Source organism: Sminthopsis crassicaudata, chromosome 2 (assembly GCF_048593235.1).
Source record: "Sminthopsis crassicaudata isolate SCR6 chromosome 2, ASM4859323v1, whole genome shotgun sequence".
In the NCBI taxonomy this organism is placed as follows: Eukaryota; Metazoa; Chordata; class Mammalia; order Dasyuromorphia; family Dasyuridae; genus Sminthopsis; species Sminthopsis crassicaudata.
Window position 1 is genome coordinate 583,403,998 of NC_133618.1, and position 20,569 is coordinate 583,424,566.

The 20,569-nt window shown below is 34.3% G+C and overlaps 1 protein-coding gene across 1 annotated transcript in view; it reads right to left on the reverse strand.

Moving 5' to 3' along the window:
- The window catches only part of SORCS1 (sortilin related VPS10 domain containing receptor 1), a 726,370-nt gene that overhangs the window by 109,265 nt on the left and 596,536 nt on the right, over positions 1 to 20,569 (reverse strand). Inside the window, 7 exon segments of the mRNA XM_074295531.1 lie at positions 877 to 990; positions 9,313 to 9,443; positions 11,053 to 11,170; positions 12,761 to 12,868; positions 14,563 to 14,654; positions 17,215 to 17,291; positions 17,665 to 17,767. Of these exon segments, the coding sequence (XP_074151632.1) occupies positions 877 to 990; positions 9,313 to 9,443; positions 11,053 to 11,170; positions 12,761 to 12,868; positions 14,563 to 14,654; positions 17,215 to 17,291; positions 17,665 to 17,767 (743 nt within the window).

Consider the following 20,569-nt stretch of genomic DNA (forward strand, 5'->3'; position numbering starts at 1 on the left):
CTTGAAGACCAATAGTGAAAAGAAGTCCCCTGTTTTCAGAACCAGTCTTTTTCTCCCCGTGCATTATTTTCTCTAAAGGCTGAATTAACCCTAAACTTTGAAGCTCAAACAGATAGGCGAACATGTGCATAACATGCAGGGCTGTACATAGGATCATGCACATTTTAAAATTCAAATCTAACTTCTCTCACCATTTATCTTTATTTTTGCATGACCCAGATCATGGTATTTGCATGTCCATTGAAAACTGTGATTATCTCAAACTGCTTCATATTTTTACTCCCACTTGAGACCTTTTTGCTCATAACTCAGGTAATTGAACTCTGGCTTTCTATGATAGGCTCGAGACTTCCTGTTTCCTCTGTGACAAAAGCCTTGCTGACTAATGGCATTCTTTTTTTTTTCTTAATTCAGAAAGTCTCAGCCTGTGCCATAGGGACCTCCAGGCTGACTCAAGGAGGCATGTTTCTGTAATTAGCTATGTGACCTTGAAAAAATCACCAGGCCTTTCTCTTATAACTTTGAGGACAGGGAAGAAAGGGACAACTCCCCTCTTCTACCTACTTCATAGGACTGAGGAAAGGATAAAACGAGGTAAAAGATTAAGTGATGGTATCAGCAAAGTATTATTTATTACTATGATTATCCAAAGATCACATCATACTTCTTTATATGCAACTGGGATCTGACAATTGTCAGATGAAAGTTGCACTATAAATGCAAAGCATCACTGCATTATTAAAAGGGACAAAGTCAGAAAATTATGTTACACTGAAAAAAGTCTTCAAACACCCTTTGATCAGAAGCTGAGCTTCCAGGCACTGGCTGAACACAGCAAAAGTCAGCTTCTCAAGGGCATTCCATTAGCCCACTCACCCTGTACTGTTGAGGTAACTCTGTCCCAGGCTGCAATCCTTGGAGAGGGAGGAAGGATTGAACCAAAATGCTGGCAGGCACTGACCATTGCTGTGTCGCTCATAACCGTAGTCACTGTGAGAGAAAGAGCACATGGGAATACTTTCAAATGCACAACCAAAGAGGTCATATTTTATTAAGTCAATTAAAAATTAATTATTTGTTCATCACCTTCTAGCCATTCATTCATTTATTTATTCAACAAAGGTAATAACTATGTGGAAAGCTTGGTGCTAACTCTCAGAGACACACATTAATAAAAATATGCATACATATCTTTGTCTACCTGTCTCTGTTTCTGTTTCTCTGTCTCTCTCTTTTTGTCTCTGTCTCTCTCTGTATCTCCAACAAAAGCTTCCTCTCACCACTTTAAATTGAGATAAAAATCTGTTTTCCTGTAATTTTCACTCCGTAGTTCTAGTTTTTGGTCTTCTGGGTCCAACAAAAAAAAAATCTAATCCATTTTCCACATGATAGAAATGCTTAAAGATAGAATTCCGTTTCTGGGTTTAATATCCCAAGTCCTTTCATCTAATTCTTCTATAGCATGGTTTTGAGTTCTTTTATCATCCACATCACTGTCTTTAGAATAAAATTTTAGCTTGTTTGAAAAGGAATATGATATGTATATACCAAGATAATGTTAAGAGTAGAAAGCATAAATTACACAAAAGAAGTACATACTTCTCTAGGAGTTCAAGTAAGGGAGAAATAATTTTTGATTTGGATAGTAATAAAGTAGGAAAGGAGGCTTTGTGGTCCAAATGACAATTGTTGAGGCCAAACTTTGTGTTAGCATTGAAAATTGGTAAAATATCAATATATTTACCTTGTATTTTTTATAAATTTAAGTATGCACATTTTGTCTTTTATAATGGAATATAAGTTCTTTATAGACAAAATCCATTTCACTTCTGTCTCTGAACCCTGCAGTAGCTCTCATAATTAGAGCACTTAGTAAATGCTTTGTGATTAAGAAATATATTGATTAAGTAAGAGAGGTGAGTTGAGGACTAAAGAGATATTTTATGCATGTTCTGAACAAAGGCAAGGAGCACTATGATATGTTCTTTAGATCAGTTAAAATATAACCCTAAGGAATCATATTTGCTTATTATTAATTGAATCAATATTGGATTCAATTACCCAGTAGACTGCTGAAGAAGTAAAAATTATTGCTTCTGATATTCAGTTTATAATCCCATTGAAATGATTAGGTATATACATTTTAAAAAATATTTACATATATTCTTTAATTTTTTTTCTTAATACTACTCTTTAATGCACAGCTGATAATGGAACAATTAGAAGAGACCTTAGAAGTCATGTATCTCAATCCTTACCTGAGGTACAACATTGTTATGTCTATATATGTATATATACATACACACACACACACACACACACACACACACACACACACACACATATATATATATATATATATATATATATAGCCATCATTTGTAGAAACAGCATAAGAAATTAGCTCATTATCTTTCAAATTAGTTTTTTTTCATTTTGTGTCAGTCTAATTGTTAGAAAGTTTTTTTCCCCTTATATTGAGCTGAACTCAATAATATATTCTCTGCTCTCTTAGAATCACATAAAGTCCAAGATTTGGAAAGTAGACTCAGAAGCCATCAAATTCAACTCATAACTAAATAAAGAGTCATTCAAGAAAGAGTTATTTAACCTTCACTTGAAGATGTCTAATGATCCAATGCTAAGCACAGTAACTGACACATGGTAAGTCATTAATAAGTGTTTACTGATGGACTGATTATTGTGGGGCAAAAATAGTACATTTGGAGGCAGGTCATTCCTTTTTTGGATAGCTCTAATTATTAGAAAATTTTCCCTTACATTGAAATTAAAATTATCACTATGCAACTTCTATTCTTTTTAGCTAGTTCACCCCTCTGGGTCCATGGAAAACAAGTCCAAATCTACTTGCACAAAAAAAAAAGTATCAAATACCTGAAGATCATAATGATTACTTCTCCAGGCTTACTACCCCACTTCATTCAATTGATTCAATAGGCTATTAGTCTTCATGACTTTTAATCTTGGACATCTTTGTGTTGGGATAATCTTCAACTTTTCATCAATGCTCCTGAAATGTGGTCACCATTAATTAAAATACTTCTCCAGATGTATGCATCTGGACTAGTAGGACTAGTACTTCATATTCTGAGAGCCATGTCTCTCGTTGTATCTAAAGACCATATTTTTAACTGTAATTTTGTACTGTTGCTTCATATTGATTTTATACATTATTCAAAATTTTTATAAATTATGGATTACTGTGGTCTATGGTTTACTCACCACTATGTTATTTGTCCTATTGATGTCTCCTGGAAGGAAATGAAAATGACCAGGTATTCATACTGATATAATCAAAAATAGGAGATAGCCATTAAATTTCCAAATAGGTGGTTTTAGGAAAAGGAAAATAAATTCCTACATTAGAAAAAATTGGTGAGTAAAGCAAGAGAACTCACATGTACCTGTGAAATTCAAAGAGGCTCAAGGACTATAATATATTAAAGAAAGCCTGACAAATATTCATTGTGTTAACACAACAAGGAAGGGAACATGGCTGAATGGAATAGGAAAAGGATATTTCCTGTCCTGGTCTATTCATTCTTTAATTCATTTTTTCAACAATCATTTTTATATCTTTTTATTTACAAGGTTTATACATGGGTAATTTTTCAGCATTGACAATTGCCAAACCTTTTGTTCCAATTTTTCCCTCCATCCCCTCTCCCAGATGACAGGTAGACCAATACATGCTATATATGTTAAAGTATATGTTAAATATATGTATACATATCCATACAGTTATTTTCTTGCACAAGAAGAATCAAACTTTGAAATAGTGTACAATTAACCTGTGAAGGAAATCAAAAATGGAAGCGAGCAAAAAAAGAGGGATTGGAAATGCTATGTAGTGGTTCACACTCATTTTCCCAGAGTTTTTTCGCTGGGTGTAGCTAGTTCTATTCATTACTGCTCTATTGAAATTGATTTAGTTCATCTCATTGTTGAAGAGAGTCACATCCATCAGAATTGATCATCATATGGTATTGTTGTTGAAGTATATAATGATCTCCTGGTACTGCTGTTTTCATCAGTTCATATAAGTCTTTCCAGGCCTTTCTGAAATCATCCTGTTAGTCATTTCTTACAGAACAATAATATTCCATAAGATTCATATACCACAATTTATTTAGCCATTCTCCAATTGATGGGTATCCACTCAGTTTCCAGTTTCTAGCCACTACAAAGAGGGCTGCCACAAACATTATTGCACATGTGGATCCCTTTTCCTTCTTTAAGATTTCTTTGGGGTATAAGCCCAGTAGTTACACTGCTGGATCAAAGGGTTTGCACAGTTTGATAACTCCTTGAGCATAGTTCCAAATTGCTCTCTAGAATGGCTGGATATATTCAAAATTCCACCAACAATGTATCAGTGTCCCAGTTTTCCCACATCCCCTCCAACATTCACCATTATCTTTTCCTATCATCCTAGTCAATATGAGATATGTGTAGTGGTATCTCAGAGTTGTCTTAATTAGCATTTCTCTGATCAATATTGATTTAGAGCACCTTTTCATATGACTAGAAATAGTTTCAATTTCTTCATCTGAAAATTGTCGGTTCATATCCTTTGACCATTTATCAAGTGGAGATTGGCTTGATTTCTTATGTATTAGAGTCCATTCTCTATATATTTTGGAAATAAGGCCTTTTGTCAGAACCTTTGACTTTAAAAATGTTCTCCCAGTTTATTGTTTCCCTTCTAATCTTATCTGCATTAGTTTTTCAACAATCATTTCTTAAGCAATTTCTTTTTACCAGGTACTGGACTTTATGTTGGGGATACCAACATAAAAATTCAACATTTCTAGACCTCAAGAAACTGACAATTTATTGGAGGAAGGTTATTTATATAGATAAATCAATTCTCTCTTTTTCTTTGTAAATACATACATATATATACATATACACACACACCCATATACACATATATATGTATAGTAATTTCATGGGGGCACTAGCAATCTGAGGATCCAACAGCTCTTAAGTGAGTTGGATTTAAAGATCTAAAAGACACTGTGGATTCCAAGAAACAGAATGCGGGTAGGAGGAAGTAGTGCATTATAAACATTGGAGAGAGGGCCAGACTATGCAAATGGATCTACACAGGTAAGAACAAATATGCCAATTTATCTAGCATATAGAGCATGAAGGGCAATCATGTGGAATGAGTTTAGAAAAGCAGGATGTAGCCAAATTGTGAAGGATTTTTAATGCCAAAAAGTGAAAGTTGCATTTCCCCCAGAAGTTAAGTCAATCAGCCAATAAACATTTATTAAGCGCCCATAAGGTGCTAGACATTGGGGACACACACAAAAAATTAAAAGACAGTCCCTATCTTCAAGGATTTTACAATCTAATCAGGGAGACAACAAGCAAATATATATGTACAAATAAGGAACTGCCAAACTACAGTACATTATTGCAATAGTCCAGGTATGAGATGGTGAAAGCCTGAATTAGAGTGATGGCAGTATCAGAGGAAGGGAACACTCTTGAAAAATATTATAAATATGAAATCAATAGGTCTTGGCCACAAATTGAATATGGGGTTGGGAAAGATTAAGGAATTGAGGATGACACCTAGGATATGAGCCCAAGGGATTGGAAGGATGGAATTGTCTTTGATAATAATAGGGGAATGAGTGGGTGGCTGGGTTTAGAATTTAGGGGAATAGTATTTTGAAAATATGGAGGTTAAGCTGATTACTGGACATCTAATTTGAAATATCTAAAAGAAAATGTAAGATTAGAGGCCAGAAGAAAAGTTAGGGCAAGATAAATAACCTTGACAATTATCATCATAGAGATTGTAACTGAACTCAGTGGATTTGATGAGATTACCAAGTGAAGCAGAATAACTAAAAAAAGAGAAGAAAGCCCAAGACAGAATGCTGGCACACATATGGCTAGAAGATGTGATCTGCATAAGGATACAGAAAAAAAAACTGAAAAAAAAAGAGTGATTTAATAGATGAGAGGAGAACCAGGAAAGTGCAGTGTTCTGAAAATCTGTAGAGCAAAGAGTATTAAGGAGGAGATCTCAATCAACAATGTCAAAGGCTGTAAGAGATATAAATGAAAATTGAGAAAAGGTGAATGGATTTTGAAATTAAGAGATCATTGGTAATTTTGGAGAGAGCTCCATGGGGAATCACTGCAGGTCTTTGGGGAGAGACATATACTCTAGAAATATTAATGTAGCAGCTATAGGGAAAATATATTTGAGAAGTGAGATACAGACAAAGATATTTTTCTGAATTGGAAGCAACAGTCATCCAATTACAATAAACTTGTGATTGAAAGTGCAAACCCCATTCAGAGAGAGAGCTATGGAGACTGAATGTGGATCAAAACATAGTATTCTCATCTTTTTTTGTTGTATATATATTTTTTCCATTCTCATGTTTTTTTCTCTTTTGATCTGATTTTTCTTGTACAGTATTACAAAGACAGAAATATGTTTAAAATAACATATTTAACCCATATAGGATTGCTTGCTTTCTTGGAGAGGAGGAAAGAGGGAATAAATGAAGAAAACTTTGGAACACAAGGCTTTGAAAAGGTGAATAATAAAAGGAAAAATAAAATAATATTCAAAATAACAAGCTATCATAATTTTATTTCAAGAATATGAGAACATAAGGAAGGAGAGAAGAAAGTGGGTTGACACTGTTTCAGTTGGATAAGTAAGCTTCAGTGAATCTTCCTCAGCAGGTGTCTTCCCTTCCATATGTAAATGTGTGTGTGTATGCGTATTATTTTGTTGTGCTTTGGTTGGTCTACTACTATGACTCTTATCCTGGGAAAGCAGATAGAAAGAGATTCACTATATTTGTCCCAATTAACACACAAGTGTCTGTTCCTACCTTGAGAAAATGCTAGAGATATCATAACAGAGTAATGATGGATAATCTCTGACTAATCATTTGTAGCATAGGTTCAGCTCTTGAGCCTTCACTGACACAATTTATTGAGACAATCCTGTTTTCCAAAAACACTTGCTCATGATAATTGCTCACATTAGAGACCACATTTAAAATCACAAAAGAAGGTTTGAAGTTCGATTTTAACTTCTTGAAGATGATGCTATCAAGAAAAATATGAACTTTCATAAGATATTCTTTGGTGCTGCCAACAGAGATAGAATCCTATTCTGTACAAAAGACTAAAGCTAAGAAGCTGAGTTCCTTATTTTTGTGATAGTCAAGCTTGTCCTGTTACACACGGAACAATTCTGCTGTGTTTAAGTACTTCCCTAAACAGGATTCTTTAGAACCTACACATATATGTGTGTGTGTGTGTGTGTGTGTGTGTGTGTGTGTGATTTCCAAAGTGATAGACTTTTGGAAACAATTCCTTCTTTTTCCTGAGATTCAGAGAGGTTCAGAGAGGTTAAGCAAATCGCCTTTGTTTGCAAGGCAGTACATAAAAGAGATAGAATCAAATAGCAGGCATCTGAGTGTCTGCTGTAGAAAGTGTGGTTCACTCCAATAATCTCAGTGTGGGGCTGGCAAAAGAAACATTACTGTCAATATCTGGTTGCTCTCCCAAGACTTCTGGATCCATATACTTAAGCTAACTCAGTGCCATCTGTATTCATGCCATATGCGTCAAAGTCACAGCAGAAAACTGGAATGGCTTCCGGAAGATTTGGAGCCTTCACCTGAAGAAATGCCCTATGTTAATCATCAATATAAGCATTCCATTGATGGGTATGGATGTACTTTTCTCTTCTAAACTCCTCTGCAAGGAAGTTCCAGTATCCCTGATGACTCTAAGAATCTGGGAAAGGATGACCTAAAATCATACATGCTTCTTGGTTTGGGAGGGTGAGGCTAGGACACAGATTGCTGCCTGCAAATTGGCCTTCAAAGCAGAGGTACAATCACTATACATTAGCATAATTTGGCTCATAATGTGGCAGAAAATATGTTCAACCTGAAGTACTATGAGCAATAGTACATGTGGTTTGGGGGAGAAGGAGGTAGATGTTCAGCTGAAGAAGCAAATGCCAGACACCTGACATTTGGATCTTCACAGACCAGCTGGAGCAAGTACTAGATTCCAAACAGCACGGGCAAAAAGACTTGAAAACAGACTCAATGATTCCAAGAACCCTTCAGCTAGTCTGACTGTCTATAGAAATGCCCATGTTCTTTCAAGGGTTTATTTTACAAATGCTAACAAATAACAGGCAAGTTCATGCTAGTTGCCAGGGGAGAGATGACCTTTTATTTCATGACAATAGAACACAGAATCACAAAGCCTCAGAAGATGAAAAGGTATCTAAGGAAATCATTCAGTCCAAACTTCTAAAACATTTTCCCCAATTATTCAATTAGGATAACCTATCTATCAAGAAAATTAATATATATTTTCTCTACCTACCATTCACTCTTATCTCACTAAGCTAGAATACAAAAGAAAAGTTGGCTGCAGGTGAATTTAGGAGTTGGAGCACAGATTGTAATTCTGAATAGAGTCTAGTAGAGTGAGGGAGAAAAGGCAAGAGTAGGAAAGATAGAGAGAAGGAAGGCAGAGAAAAAAAGAGAGCAGCAAAATTAGTGGCGATGACTGCAACAATCATAATTATTTTATAGAGCTTGCTGAAAACTTTGACTATCATTAGACAATAAAAGGAAAAAAATCCCCTCAAAAGCTGAAGAGAATAGGAGGTAACTGGAGGTGAATGATCACCAGCTTCATTTTGCAGGGTAAAAAACGTTCTTAATAAAGTATCAGAAGTTTCTATTTAGTTTTATTTGAATGAAGAGCTAATAAATGAATTAAACTTTTTATTCCCTTGAATCTTTCTTACAGAATAGCAAATACAGATATAAGTAGACTAATTTTAAAAAGTAATTTAAAATTATGTTTCACTTAAATTGTATGTTCCTATGCATGCATTTTCATATGTGTGTGTGTGTGTGATGTGTGTATGTGACTAAAAATGATTGAAAAAATAAAACAAAACAAAATTCTATTTTAAGGAAAAAGGGATAAAAACACTAAAACTCTTCTCTCTGCTTTCTTGCAAGAAGTTCTATGGGTGAAATTGATATTTGCATCCAGGATCCTGCCTTACTCTATATTACATCTTTTTTCTCAACAGGTTACATGTTGGGGAATGAACTTCATTTCATAGACCTTCAAGCACTGTAAAATGCTAGTGCAGCTAATAGATAGATAGACAAATATGGCAAAATGACAATATCATCTTGTATCTTTACTTCACTCACACAAAATGAACATGGAAAGAAATTGAAAAGGATCAGGAAAGCTCACCAGTCAAAATCAGCCTCTGTACAGACACATGGTTCAGAAGCCATGGCTCCTGCATATTTTCCCTGCATGCATTTCTTCTCTGATTTACGCTTTTTATATATCCTCTTAGCTCCCATAATGCATGCTTCTCCCTAGGAAGGAAAACAAAGATCCTAAAATAATCATTTTATTTACTTCTGATCACAGTACTATTAAGTTCTGACTAGCTCAAATGGACATTTAAAAACTTCAATACAGAATTAAGTTAGAGTTCGTGGTATTGATTTTTAATTAATAATTTCAATTAGCATAGCTAAGTCCTACTTACTGCAAATAATAATAATAACCCTGAAGTGTTTGCATTATTTGAATTTTCATTGTATATCTCCAGGGGGCTAGAGTCAATTATCGTATTTTACATAAGTAGAACTTTGAAAAGTGAAATTCAAATATATGCAGCTACTTCGGGGGATTCATTATTTATACTGAGGAACCTTGCTATATTTGCGAAAGGAATGCAATCTCTAAAGGGACTTGCAACAAAATGACATAATAGAACAACAAAAATATCTCAAAATATACCTGGAAAATAGTAAAAACAAAAAATATACATATATATTAAATATATCATGATGTCAAAGCTGAATGAACTGGGATTATGCAGATATGTTTCAGAGAAATATAACCCCTATCATGTTCCGTTGTTATATCTCTGACTACATGACCTCACTGTAATAATTTCATATCTTGCTTTATAATGAGAAAATGGTATGTGAAATTCTCAAAAAGAACCTAAAAAACTAAAACAATTCAATGACAATATATGCCAAAGGGAGATACACTAGCCATATTGAAATCTACCATGATTTCATCTTTTAGTCTCTAAACACAACTGTGACCCAATCATCTTTGAAATGCAATACAACTATATTATCAAATCCAGCTTTTAATGACTGGAAAATCAATGAAAAGTTTGACTTAATCCATTTCTACTTGCTTTCTTTGGGCGAACTCACTTTATCAGAATCTATAATAGTAATGTGAATAAATCACTTAGATTGTACTTTGGACATATTACATACTGATTCCAAAATACAATGATTTTATACAGATTCTTTTTATAAAATCCATAGAATTATAAATATCTATAGAGATCAGAGAAAGGAAGGATCATGTATTAAGAGATGAAAAATCAAAGCCAGGATAAGGGCCTTATTAATAAGTCTGTACTTCTTGCACTTAAATTATCTTGGAAGGAATAGAAAGACATTACATGATACAAGGGAATTAGGATAATAAAAAAGCACTTCTTTGGTTCCACTTTTCCAGTTTAATATCATTGTTTTCTTCCTTTTTTTTTTTTGCACTGTTGGATAAAGCTGAAGCTCCGCTCTTCAATCCCCCTCCCATAGCCAGATGACATGCCAAGACAAATTATGCTCAGATCTTGGTGCTGAGTTGGTATTTCATTTTTTAGTTGTAAGTCTAAGCCAAGCACATTTGAATTTTATCTCATTATATCTCAGCATAATAAAAACAGAAATGACTTCACAACAAGCTATAAAGGCTTAGTTTGTTCACTCCTGTGGAACACAAAAACATATATATGGAAGCACCAGACAGGAAATATGGTTTTGATAACCCCAACTGCACTTCACTACTAGCTGTCAGAAAGAATATACGACTCTGATGACTCTGTGAACTGATGCATCTTTCCCCAACTTTAGGTAAAGCATTAATTTCAGCTCTCTTTGCACTTACCTGGCTGTGAAGTTGCCATGGTCTGTAGTCTTCTTCAGCACACCGTCTATCAAATATAGACTTGTAGTCTACTTTGACCAACTGCCATTCAGAACGATGACTGAAGTGTCCAAACACTCTACAAAGCACAGTAATGGGGAATACAGGTGTATTAGAACATCAATATGTTTTGCTTCCCATTGAGATCAATGGTAATTATCAACTCTAGAATCCTAGTTGCTATTCTACTATAATCTCCATACTGATCTTTCTTAGGCAACTGAAACTCAATAATCTATTCTGTTTGCTACCAACAAACACTAGGTCCCTGCCCTCAGAGCTATACTTTAAGGTCATCAGAGAAAAATCCACAATTTAGGCTAGGATTTGCTGATCATGTGTTATCAAAAGCTGAATGATTTGTTGTCTCAGTTTGTGTGCTTTTGCCAGAAAAAAAAGGAAAAAGCCAAAGTTTAAAACAAAGAAAAACTCTACCTATACTTGTCCAAACAAAACAAAGTTATTTATGTATTGAGTTATTGTGTTTTTGGTAAAAAAAATCATAATGAAAATGTCTATGATTCAAACAAATCTAGCTTCATTGTTGAAACTTTTGCCTTGCAGAGACATGTATTGTATTATTATTTTACTATGTTTCCCTTTCCCATTTTCTGTTAAAAGGTACAATTTTCATTTTTATCTTTTGAAAAGTTGAATACATGCTTTTAAATACAGATTCACCCAAGTCATTAATGACATATCATCTCTCAAATTATTAATTGTGATTTGATAGGTTAAGAAAGACCACAAGAATGTCTCAAACATACCTGCTGTTGTTATTAGATATATGTGTGGTTGATTACCAGCATCAGAAGGAATAAACATTCCATTTTACAAAAAAACTTATTTTCTCAGTGTATTTATATGTGTTCCTGTGGCTACACATTTGTAATTATTGAAAGCTGCAGGATACTAAAATGGTTTGAATTAAAAAGCATAAATATCTAGGTAATGGTAGAAAAGGTTTTAGATAACATGCTTCTTTATTTTGGGGTGTGAGCCAAGAGGGAGCTGGATCTGATATTTCCTCAGCATAAAAACTTCCACTTTGTAATAATAGCTGACCTTTATATAGCTCTTTAAAGTTTACAAAATACTTTAAAATATTGTTTCATTTTATCCTCACAATAATACTTTGAATTAGATGGCATTATTATCCCTATTCTACACTTAAAGTACACTGAGACAGAGGTTATGTGACTTTGCCCAATAACTATCTGTTTTGAACTCAAGCCTATCTGACTCCAAGTATGTTTTATCCTTCATACCACCTAGCTGCCTCTTATACAGAAACTTCTACCAATGAAAGGTGGCATCTCATCTGTAAATCAAATTCTTAGTTGCCTAGATCATTGAGAGGTTAAATTATTTGCCAGTGATTACAATGTTCATATATATCAAGAGGCAACGTTTGTGTCTAGGGCTTCTTGGCTCAAAGATTGGCCCTCTGACATTCTTAATGTTATGCTTTTTTTTAATTACTAGAAACAAATGGGGGTGGAAATGGTTAACTTCTATCTGGACACATTGGCTCTCCTCACTATGTAATATAGAATCACTTCCACTGACTTTGTCCATAAAACCAAATTTCTAAACATCTGACAAAAACTAAGTAACTATCTTGGGTGAGGATGAAAAATACAGTAACTCTTTACAGAATCATACTTACGTCATAATCAGGGTCTCTTCCCCAGGTTCACCTAGGACTCCATCCACAAAAAGAGGGATGGAAGTGAAACTGTATTTACTCCATGATCTCCCTTCATCAAAACTTAGCCTAATGGCAAAAAATATATAGATAGGCATAACTGAGTTAATCAATTAAGGGCCACCCCTGTCCCCCCCCCCCACAAACACAAAGGGGATGAGTAAGGTATTTTTTTAAGTCAAAGGGACATAGGCAAACAGATACTCAGAAGAAACAAATTATGCTTAACTTCATCTATAGAGATAGGCATAAAAAGACAGCTTATCTAAGAAAATCCAGGTACATTAGACAGTCTCTAGTAGAAAAAATAGTGGCTGACATAGAATAAGACATTTTAAAAAGGAAATATTCTGGCAGTCATACTCTTATAAAATTTTAGACCCTAGTGGAATGTTCTCTACAATTCTACTACAGCTCAAATAAAGTCATATTAAATACTTATGAAAATTTAGAGAAATTTCATTTAAGGAAGCAGAAATATTACTTACAGGGATATCTTTCAATCAAAAGCAAATCTCTTAAATATCATAGCTATATTTATTAAATGCATATGATAAAGTTCTGATTTCTAAGTGGAAATTTTTAAGCCAGACAAACACTCTTCCTCTTCTTTTGAATTGTCCCATTATATTTTATGTGTGTTTCTATGCCTTGATACCTCTGCTAATTTGTAAACTCTTTGAGGGTGAGACTCTAGTCTTAATCACCTCCATCAATACATAAAACCATGTCTTGTACATAACAGGTGCTTAGTACATATTTTTGAATGAATGATTATGCTGACCATCTTCATTTTAATGTAATTGAAGTTCTTATTTTATCTTGGTTGGGTTTTGTATTTATGATATGACTATATAAAAAGGTTACAATCTCAAAGATACCCTGAGAGTGTGGAAAGAAAATAATGGCTTGTTAACATCCTTTTATCCACAGCCTGTAGTTCACCAACCACCAGGCCACATTTCCTGCAGCCTTTTTTTTTTTCCTCCTGCTGCATTTGCCTGAGAACCAAGTCTTTTCTCAGCAGGGGGGCTACTATTTCTGCATTCTGTTCCCCAACTGAAAACACAAGGCTCCATTTGTGACCTTTAAATAATTCATCGCCACGGCAACTCATAGTGCTATTGCTAACAGGATTATGACTTGAACAGCTGAGATTCTCTTTTGTGAAAGCAGGTAAAAAAAACCATAAGAAATCCTAAGGCTCTAAACCTGTCCCTTACACATGTGCAGACTCAATGACATCACATTTGGCCTAAAGTATATATCATAACCCAGGGGGTAAAGCAAAACTGCTCAGACAAGAGGAATAGAGACATTAAGAACCTAGGGTGAGGTAATAAACTTGTATAGAACAGGTGACAAGTCACTGAGAATTGTTGCAATTCTAGCTAGTATCATTTTCAGAAAGATGTTAACTATAAGGAGTTAAAACTGCTCAAAAAATATCTAGGAATGTTCATTTGTATATCCTTTCACCCATAATTATGTGGGAGTGGGAAATGAATTGTTATATCTGAAAACCATAATTCATTTTTTTTTTTTTTGCCACAAGGACAACCCTTTTTTTTTTTTTTTCCTTTTTTGTGAAACTGCATTCAAGACTCACTTTAACAGAAAGAATAAGGGTGTAAATTATGTTCTGATAGATTCTGGTATTTTACTACAAACACCAGCACAATCTGTCTGCTGATAGCAACTCTGAGATGGGATTTTGCAACTCAGAATGATCAGCATTGTGTCACAGCAGGCAGCACCATTACCAGAGATGTCGGATCGGCAGAGATGTGTGTTTCATAGCAACCAAAACCCCACCTTGATCCAGGTACAGAACACTATGCTCTTCTTCAAAGATCTAAAAAAAAAAAAAAAGAAAGAAAGAGACAAAGAGAGAGACAGAGAGAGAGAAAGAGAGAGAAAGAGAGAGAACAACACAGAGAAACTGATATATCCACTTTATCAAGCTATCAAAGATTAAATGCAGAGAAGATTCCAATCAATGAATCAACACAATTTTATAGAGATAATTCTCCTCTATGCCTTCAAATCTTAGGAAATGTATAAAGACACAGAATGGACATTTTTTTAAGTTGCAAAGGATTATAGAGATTACAAGTTATTTAAATTCACCATTTTCCAGGATACCAATCAGATGAAGGTATAGTTTATGGGAAAGAGATTTAGATTAAAAGTCAGACAACAAAATTCAAATTCTGTCTCTGCCACTTACTAAACCATATGACCTTGGAAAATGAATTTAAAAAAAAATCAACAAACTTCATTAAGAGCTTACTATGGGCCAAGAATGGTACTAACAAGGGGTCTAAATATGAGGTCCTTTGCTCTCAAGGAACTTATATTCCAATAGGGAAAGAGAACTATCAGAAAATTAAAGTTGAAAAGTCTAAAGGGACTGGCTAAGAGTACAAGTACTGGGTTTGAATGAAAATTGGCTGAGAAAGGGAGTGATAGATTGGTCCTGAGCAAGATAAGGTAAAAGGTTACTAATTAAGGAAAGAACTTTATATCTTTGGAACTCAGTTCCTCATCCATAAAATGAAGGGATTAGTTTAACTGTTACATATTTAACTACCTAACTTGCTCAAGGCCACACAGCTTAGTTAACTCTCAGAGACCACTTCATTAATCTCACTCTCATGTTCCTATACACATCTATATTATCAGTCTTTAAATTTAACCACTTTCTTATTTTTGGAAGTACCTTCCTTTTCTCTTAGCCCCAAGAAGCACAGTTTTGCACCTATAAATGGTCTGGATGCAAAAGCTAGCAGAGAAAGTCTAAAACAGGTCACCCTCAGCAGGAAATGCAATGCCAAGTATTCTCACTGTTGAGTGCACTCACCTGCATGTTAGATTTCAATTTATGATGCTAGTTATTGTATGATAATTAAACGTCAGTGGGTTATTAAAACATATTTATTGAAGTGTAACAACCACGCATTAGACACATATCTTGTTATGATTGCTAAACCTCATTAAGTGCCTGTTTTATAAGCAATGGATACCTAATTTACATGCAGCAGACAGACAGGAGGCATTTGAGCTAAACACATTGGTTTAAAGAGATTCCATTTCTACTTTTCCTGACATATGCACTCTGATGGTTATTACTCTGTCTTGTGCACATGAGATTTAAACATCTCAGAACACCACCTGTATAATAGCTATATCTTTATGCTGCAATTCTTACAATGTTCTGTCTTCAAGGCAGAAGGAATTTATGGAAGTAAGTCAGAGCAAAGCTTATAATCAGACCCTTCAGGCTTCAGTCTCCATGAACAACAAAGCCATTAGATTTTCGACTTTGCTTTATGAGAAAATTTCATTCTGATTTAATTTAGTTTCATTGTCATTTACAGATTTTAGTCTTAATAAAAACCAAACTAAGTTAACAAATGAATACTAAATAAAACTGACTGGGATTATTATATTTCTTATTAGCTTTCTAAGAGTCTATGAAAACTCAACTCTGATGCCTTGTTTTCAATTGAAGGGAAGTCTAGATTCTCAAAGGTTATTATCCTAAAAGTTTACCAACCTAGAAGGCTTCAGATAAAAGCTAGATAATGCCTTGCTGCATGTCTATTGTCTATAGACCAGGATTACTAGGTTCAGACATGAATATTATTATCAATGAATCAACAAGCATTTATTGTGCCTACTTTGTGCAAGGAACTATGCTATTTAACTGTGAATACAAAACTAAAAATAAAACAGTATCAAGGAGCTTTGAATAGGATCCTTGGATACCAGGTGACAGATTTATATGGATTTGTTTTAATTTTTTAGTGAAAATCTTTCAAATTTTTAAACTAAGTTTTCCTGATCTTACTCAGGCTAATAATATAGCAGCTACTTATACACCTAATCTCAAAACTGATGGGTATGGAATCTTTAACCCTTTCTATTTTTTCCAACTGAATCATTTCAATCAGCTTTAAGTAGCCTATTGGCCCTCCACTCCTAGGGGCTCAATATATTGGTGTCAGGCTCTTTTCAGACACCTGAATCAGTTTTATCCTTAAGTAGCTCAGATTTCCCAAGTTCAAGTGACACACCAATGTCAGCCTTTGCAACAATAAGCATTATAGGTCTATACCATCATTCCTTGTTGCTGAAAGTCATTTATGGAAAAAAAAATCACATACTAAGAAGCTGAGGGTAAATGCAGTCAAAATTGGTATAAGGCATGCTCCCATTTATTAATCCATAGCATCTTTAAAACCCCAATGTGCTATTTTGAGGCCATAAATTCTCTTTTGCAAAGGAAGTGTAAAAAAGGAAACATTTAAACATACATGTAGAGATGCTGCAGAACAATTTCCTACAAGTGGGATTCTTAGTGGAAGCTGCATGCCTCTTTACACCATAGAAATCTGCCATGAGTCATTTACCTGTCTCCATGTGTTCCCAGCATCTGAAGACACAAACATACTGATATCATTCTCAGACAGTTCAGATCCAATGTTACCTGAAAATAGAATATACTCTTAGAAGAGGGGATATTTTTATAAAAGAAGTTGCCTGAGCCTCATTTTATTAGAACATTAGAATCTCTAACACTATATTTCAGAGTGAAAATATATAGCTAAGTAGAGATATTCAATATTATGTATTCAGTTGACATGAAGCAATCTCACTTAGCACTCACTAGCTGTGTGTCCCTGGGCACTAATATTAATAATAATGACTATTATTATTAATTAAAATAAATAAAACAATCTGATTTTCCCCTTTCCAGTTTGCTAATCAAAAAAAAAAAAAAAAAAGAAAAAAAGAAAGATACATCCTTACTTGAAAAATATTCTTCACAACAGGAAGAAAATCAAGAGAAATTATCTTACCAGAAGCCACTATGATGCTTGGAGCTGTGTCTCGGCTGGCAATGTTTCCAGAAGTATATGGGTTGTCTGAGACCTTTAAGTGAAGATGCAGGGAACAATATGGCTGTAGAAAGAAGAGCAAAGGCATCACAGACACAAAAGGATTTAAAGAGTTCACTGAAAGTCTGTATTTGTAGTAGTGGTCAGATCCTGTATTAAGTTCTAACCTAATGACAATATACATCTTGATGTTGTTTAATTGATAAGTTCACTCTGAGAGACAATGTTGAACTTTTGATTATTCTCATGGGCATAAAATTGCTTGTTAAAAGACTCAAATTTAATTGAAACAAGTTTTTAAAATTCAATCAAAGAAGTACTGGGATAGTATTATAGCTAGATAGTATTACAGCTAGTATTATTCAACATAGATGCTATCTTGATAAAGAGGTGGCGCACTCAGTAACAATTTCAATGAAATTTTAAGGAACTTTTATCAATCTCTTCCAAAAAGTCTTAATCATTTCTCTTGATTAAAATATCAGCAGTTTAAAAAAAATACAATAAATCTCACAGGGATTTATGTAAAGAGTGCTTTGCTACTAAGTTGTCAAAAATAAAAGTTTATGTTTGAAAGTCCCATTCCTTTTCTTCCATCAGGATGATTACTTTCTAATCTTATCAGCTTGGGTTTTTGGAATCACCACTGTAGCTTCATTATTACTTTTATTCTGCTCTGTTGGAGTTACAGCCAGGAAAAATTCAGAGAGCGGCAGAGATACAATGATTAAATTTATATGGGATAGGATAAATGACAGAATAAAAATGAATGTGAGGAAAAGAAAAAAATAAAAAACAGAGGAGGTGAAATGAGGCACTGAATTAAAGTAGTGGCCACTACCAGCATAGAGACTCAGCTATAGGATTCCTTCTGCCTGAAAGTTTCCTATTAAAGTTTAAAAAAATAATTTTCATTTATTATATTCTACCCAAATTACAAAGGTCAGAATGTTAACTAAGATGCAATAAATGAGGCTTCCCCCCAAGTTGCTACATTAGGGAAGTAGTACATTCTGGGATAGAGGTATTTTCTCCTCAGAAGGTCATGCTTTCTTTCCATAGTGATTACTTTCTTAAGTCTTGTCTCATGTTATATTTTCCTGGCCAATGATTCTTCAGGGCACTCCACTCAAGATTCTAATCCTATAGTATCCTTTCTCCCTAATACACATAAATGTAGAAGTTGGGCGTTCTGAACGAGAGATGTTGTATATACCATTATGGATGTAACTGTGGTCAAATTTTCCTTTCTGTCACAATCATGGTATTTCTTGAAAATGTTACTGTACTGCTATTTAACTATTGTTGCTATTCTGTTTTTAATTGTGATTATTGTGAAATTTAAAATAGAAACAAACATGAATGTATATACAAGGAATGAAAAACTTCAATTGTATTTGAAGTCATAAATATCTAAGTTTTTACAAATATATTGGCTTTTTAAAAGTCTATAATACATTCAACATGTTACATTCAAAGATATCTGTCCTTTCTGTTTCTTCTCTGAATTTCATTTAACTTGTGTGTCTGTGTATGAGATTTTTATTTTTTCTCTGGTGAAAGTTTAATTTTGGGAGGGTAGAAACCACCCAGGACATTTCTTCTAATGAGAGTTTCAAATATGGGAATAAGGATCGAGAATTTCATAAAAACTTTTTGAATTGATGTGAGATATTTTAAAATACAATTTTATATATGTATATTATATATATTGTATGTATGTGTGTATGTACATGTGTGTATGTATATGTATGTTTATATATATGTACACATATATATATATATATATCCACATATCTATCTATCTAGCAGAGGAGTTGTTGTTCAGTTGTATATTCATGTCCAACTCTTCATAGTGCTGTATACCATCCCGTGCTTGGAGATTTTTTGACAAAAATACTGGAGTGGTTTGCTATTTCCTTCTCCAGTGGATTAAGGCAAACAGAGTTAAGTGACTTGGCCAGTCTTACATAGCTAGTCAAATGAGGCTCCATTTGATCTCAGGTCTTCCTGATTTCAGACAAAGCACTCTTTCCTTTGAGCCATCTATTTGCCTCTGTGTGTGTATATTTTTATGCACACTCATGTAAACATACACACATACATATATAAACATACATTGTATATGTGTGCATACATACCGTACACATATGTGTATGTGTATATATATTACATATATATTTTTTCATTCATTCATTTATTTATCACTTTGACTTTCAACTCTAAATAATCTTGAATCTAAATGCTATTCACAGAGTTGAGATCTCTGTACTCCTCCCCAGAAGTTAATAGTATGCAACACAACCATAGGGTGATGTTGTATGAGGGTTGGGACATATATGACATATCATACTGAGAATGCAAAATTTGATATCTCTCACTGAAGAGGCACTTTCATTGGAATTTCCTGGCCACTTCTGCCCTGTGGAACCAGAATGTAGCTCAATCACATGAATCCCCACAGGTCTAAGGAATCGCATCCAGGTCATTGTGCTGATATGCAAACTAGGAATGCCATTAAAAGGAAGCAGACCTTCCTCATGCTTGCTGCTTGGTGCAGTTGCCATGGCTTTTGGCTGCTTGGCTCTGCTATTGTATGAGACACCGATGCCAGCTCGAGCAGAAACATCATAAATGATCTTTGTGATGCTCTTTCCTCTGTACTCTCATTTGTGGTCCTGGATTGCCCCCAGCTGGTATAAGGAAAATATTCAGTGACTTTTCTTTTTCCCCACTGTAGCAAAGTACAGAGGCTACATGAATATGTGAGAAATCATCTCCCAGCCCTGAATGCTGATCTAAAAAAGAAGACCAACTAAAATTCAATGATTTGTCAGTCCTCCTTTTCAAGTGAGTATGTGTATGT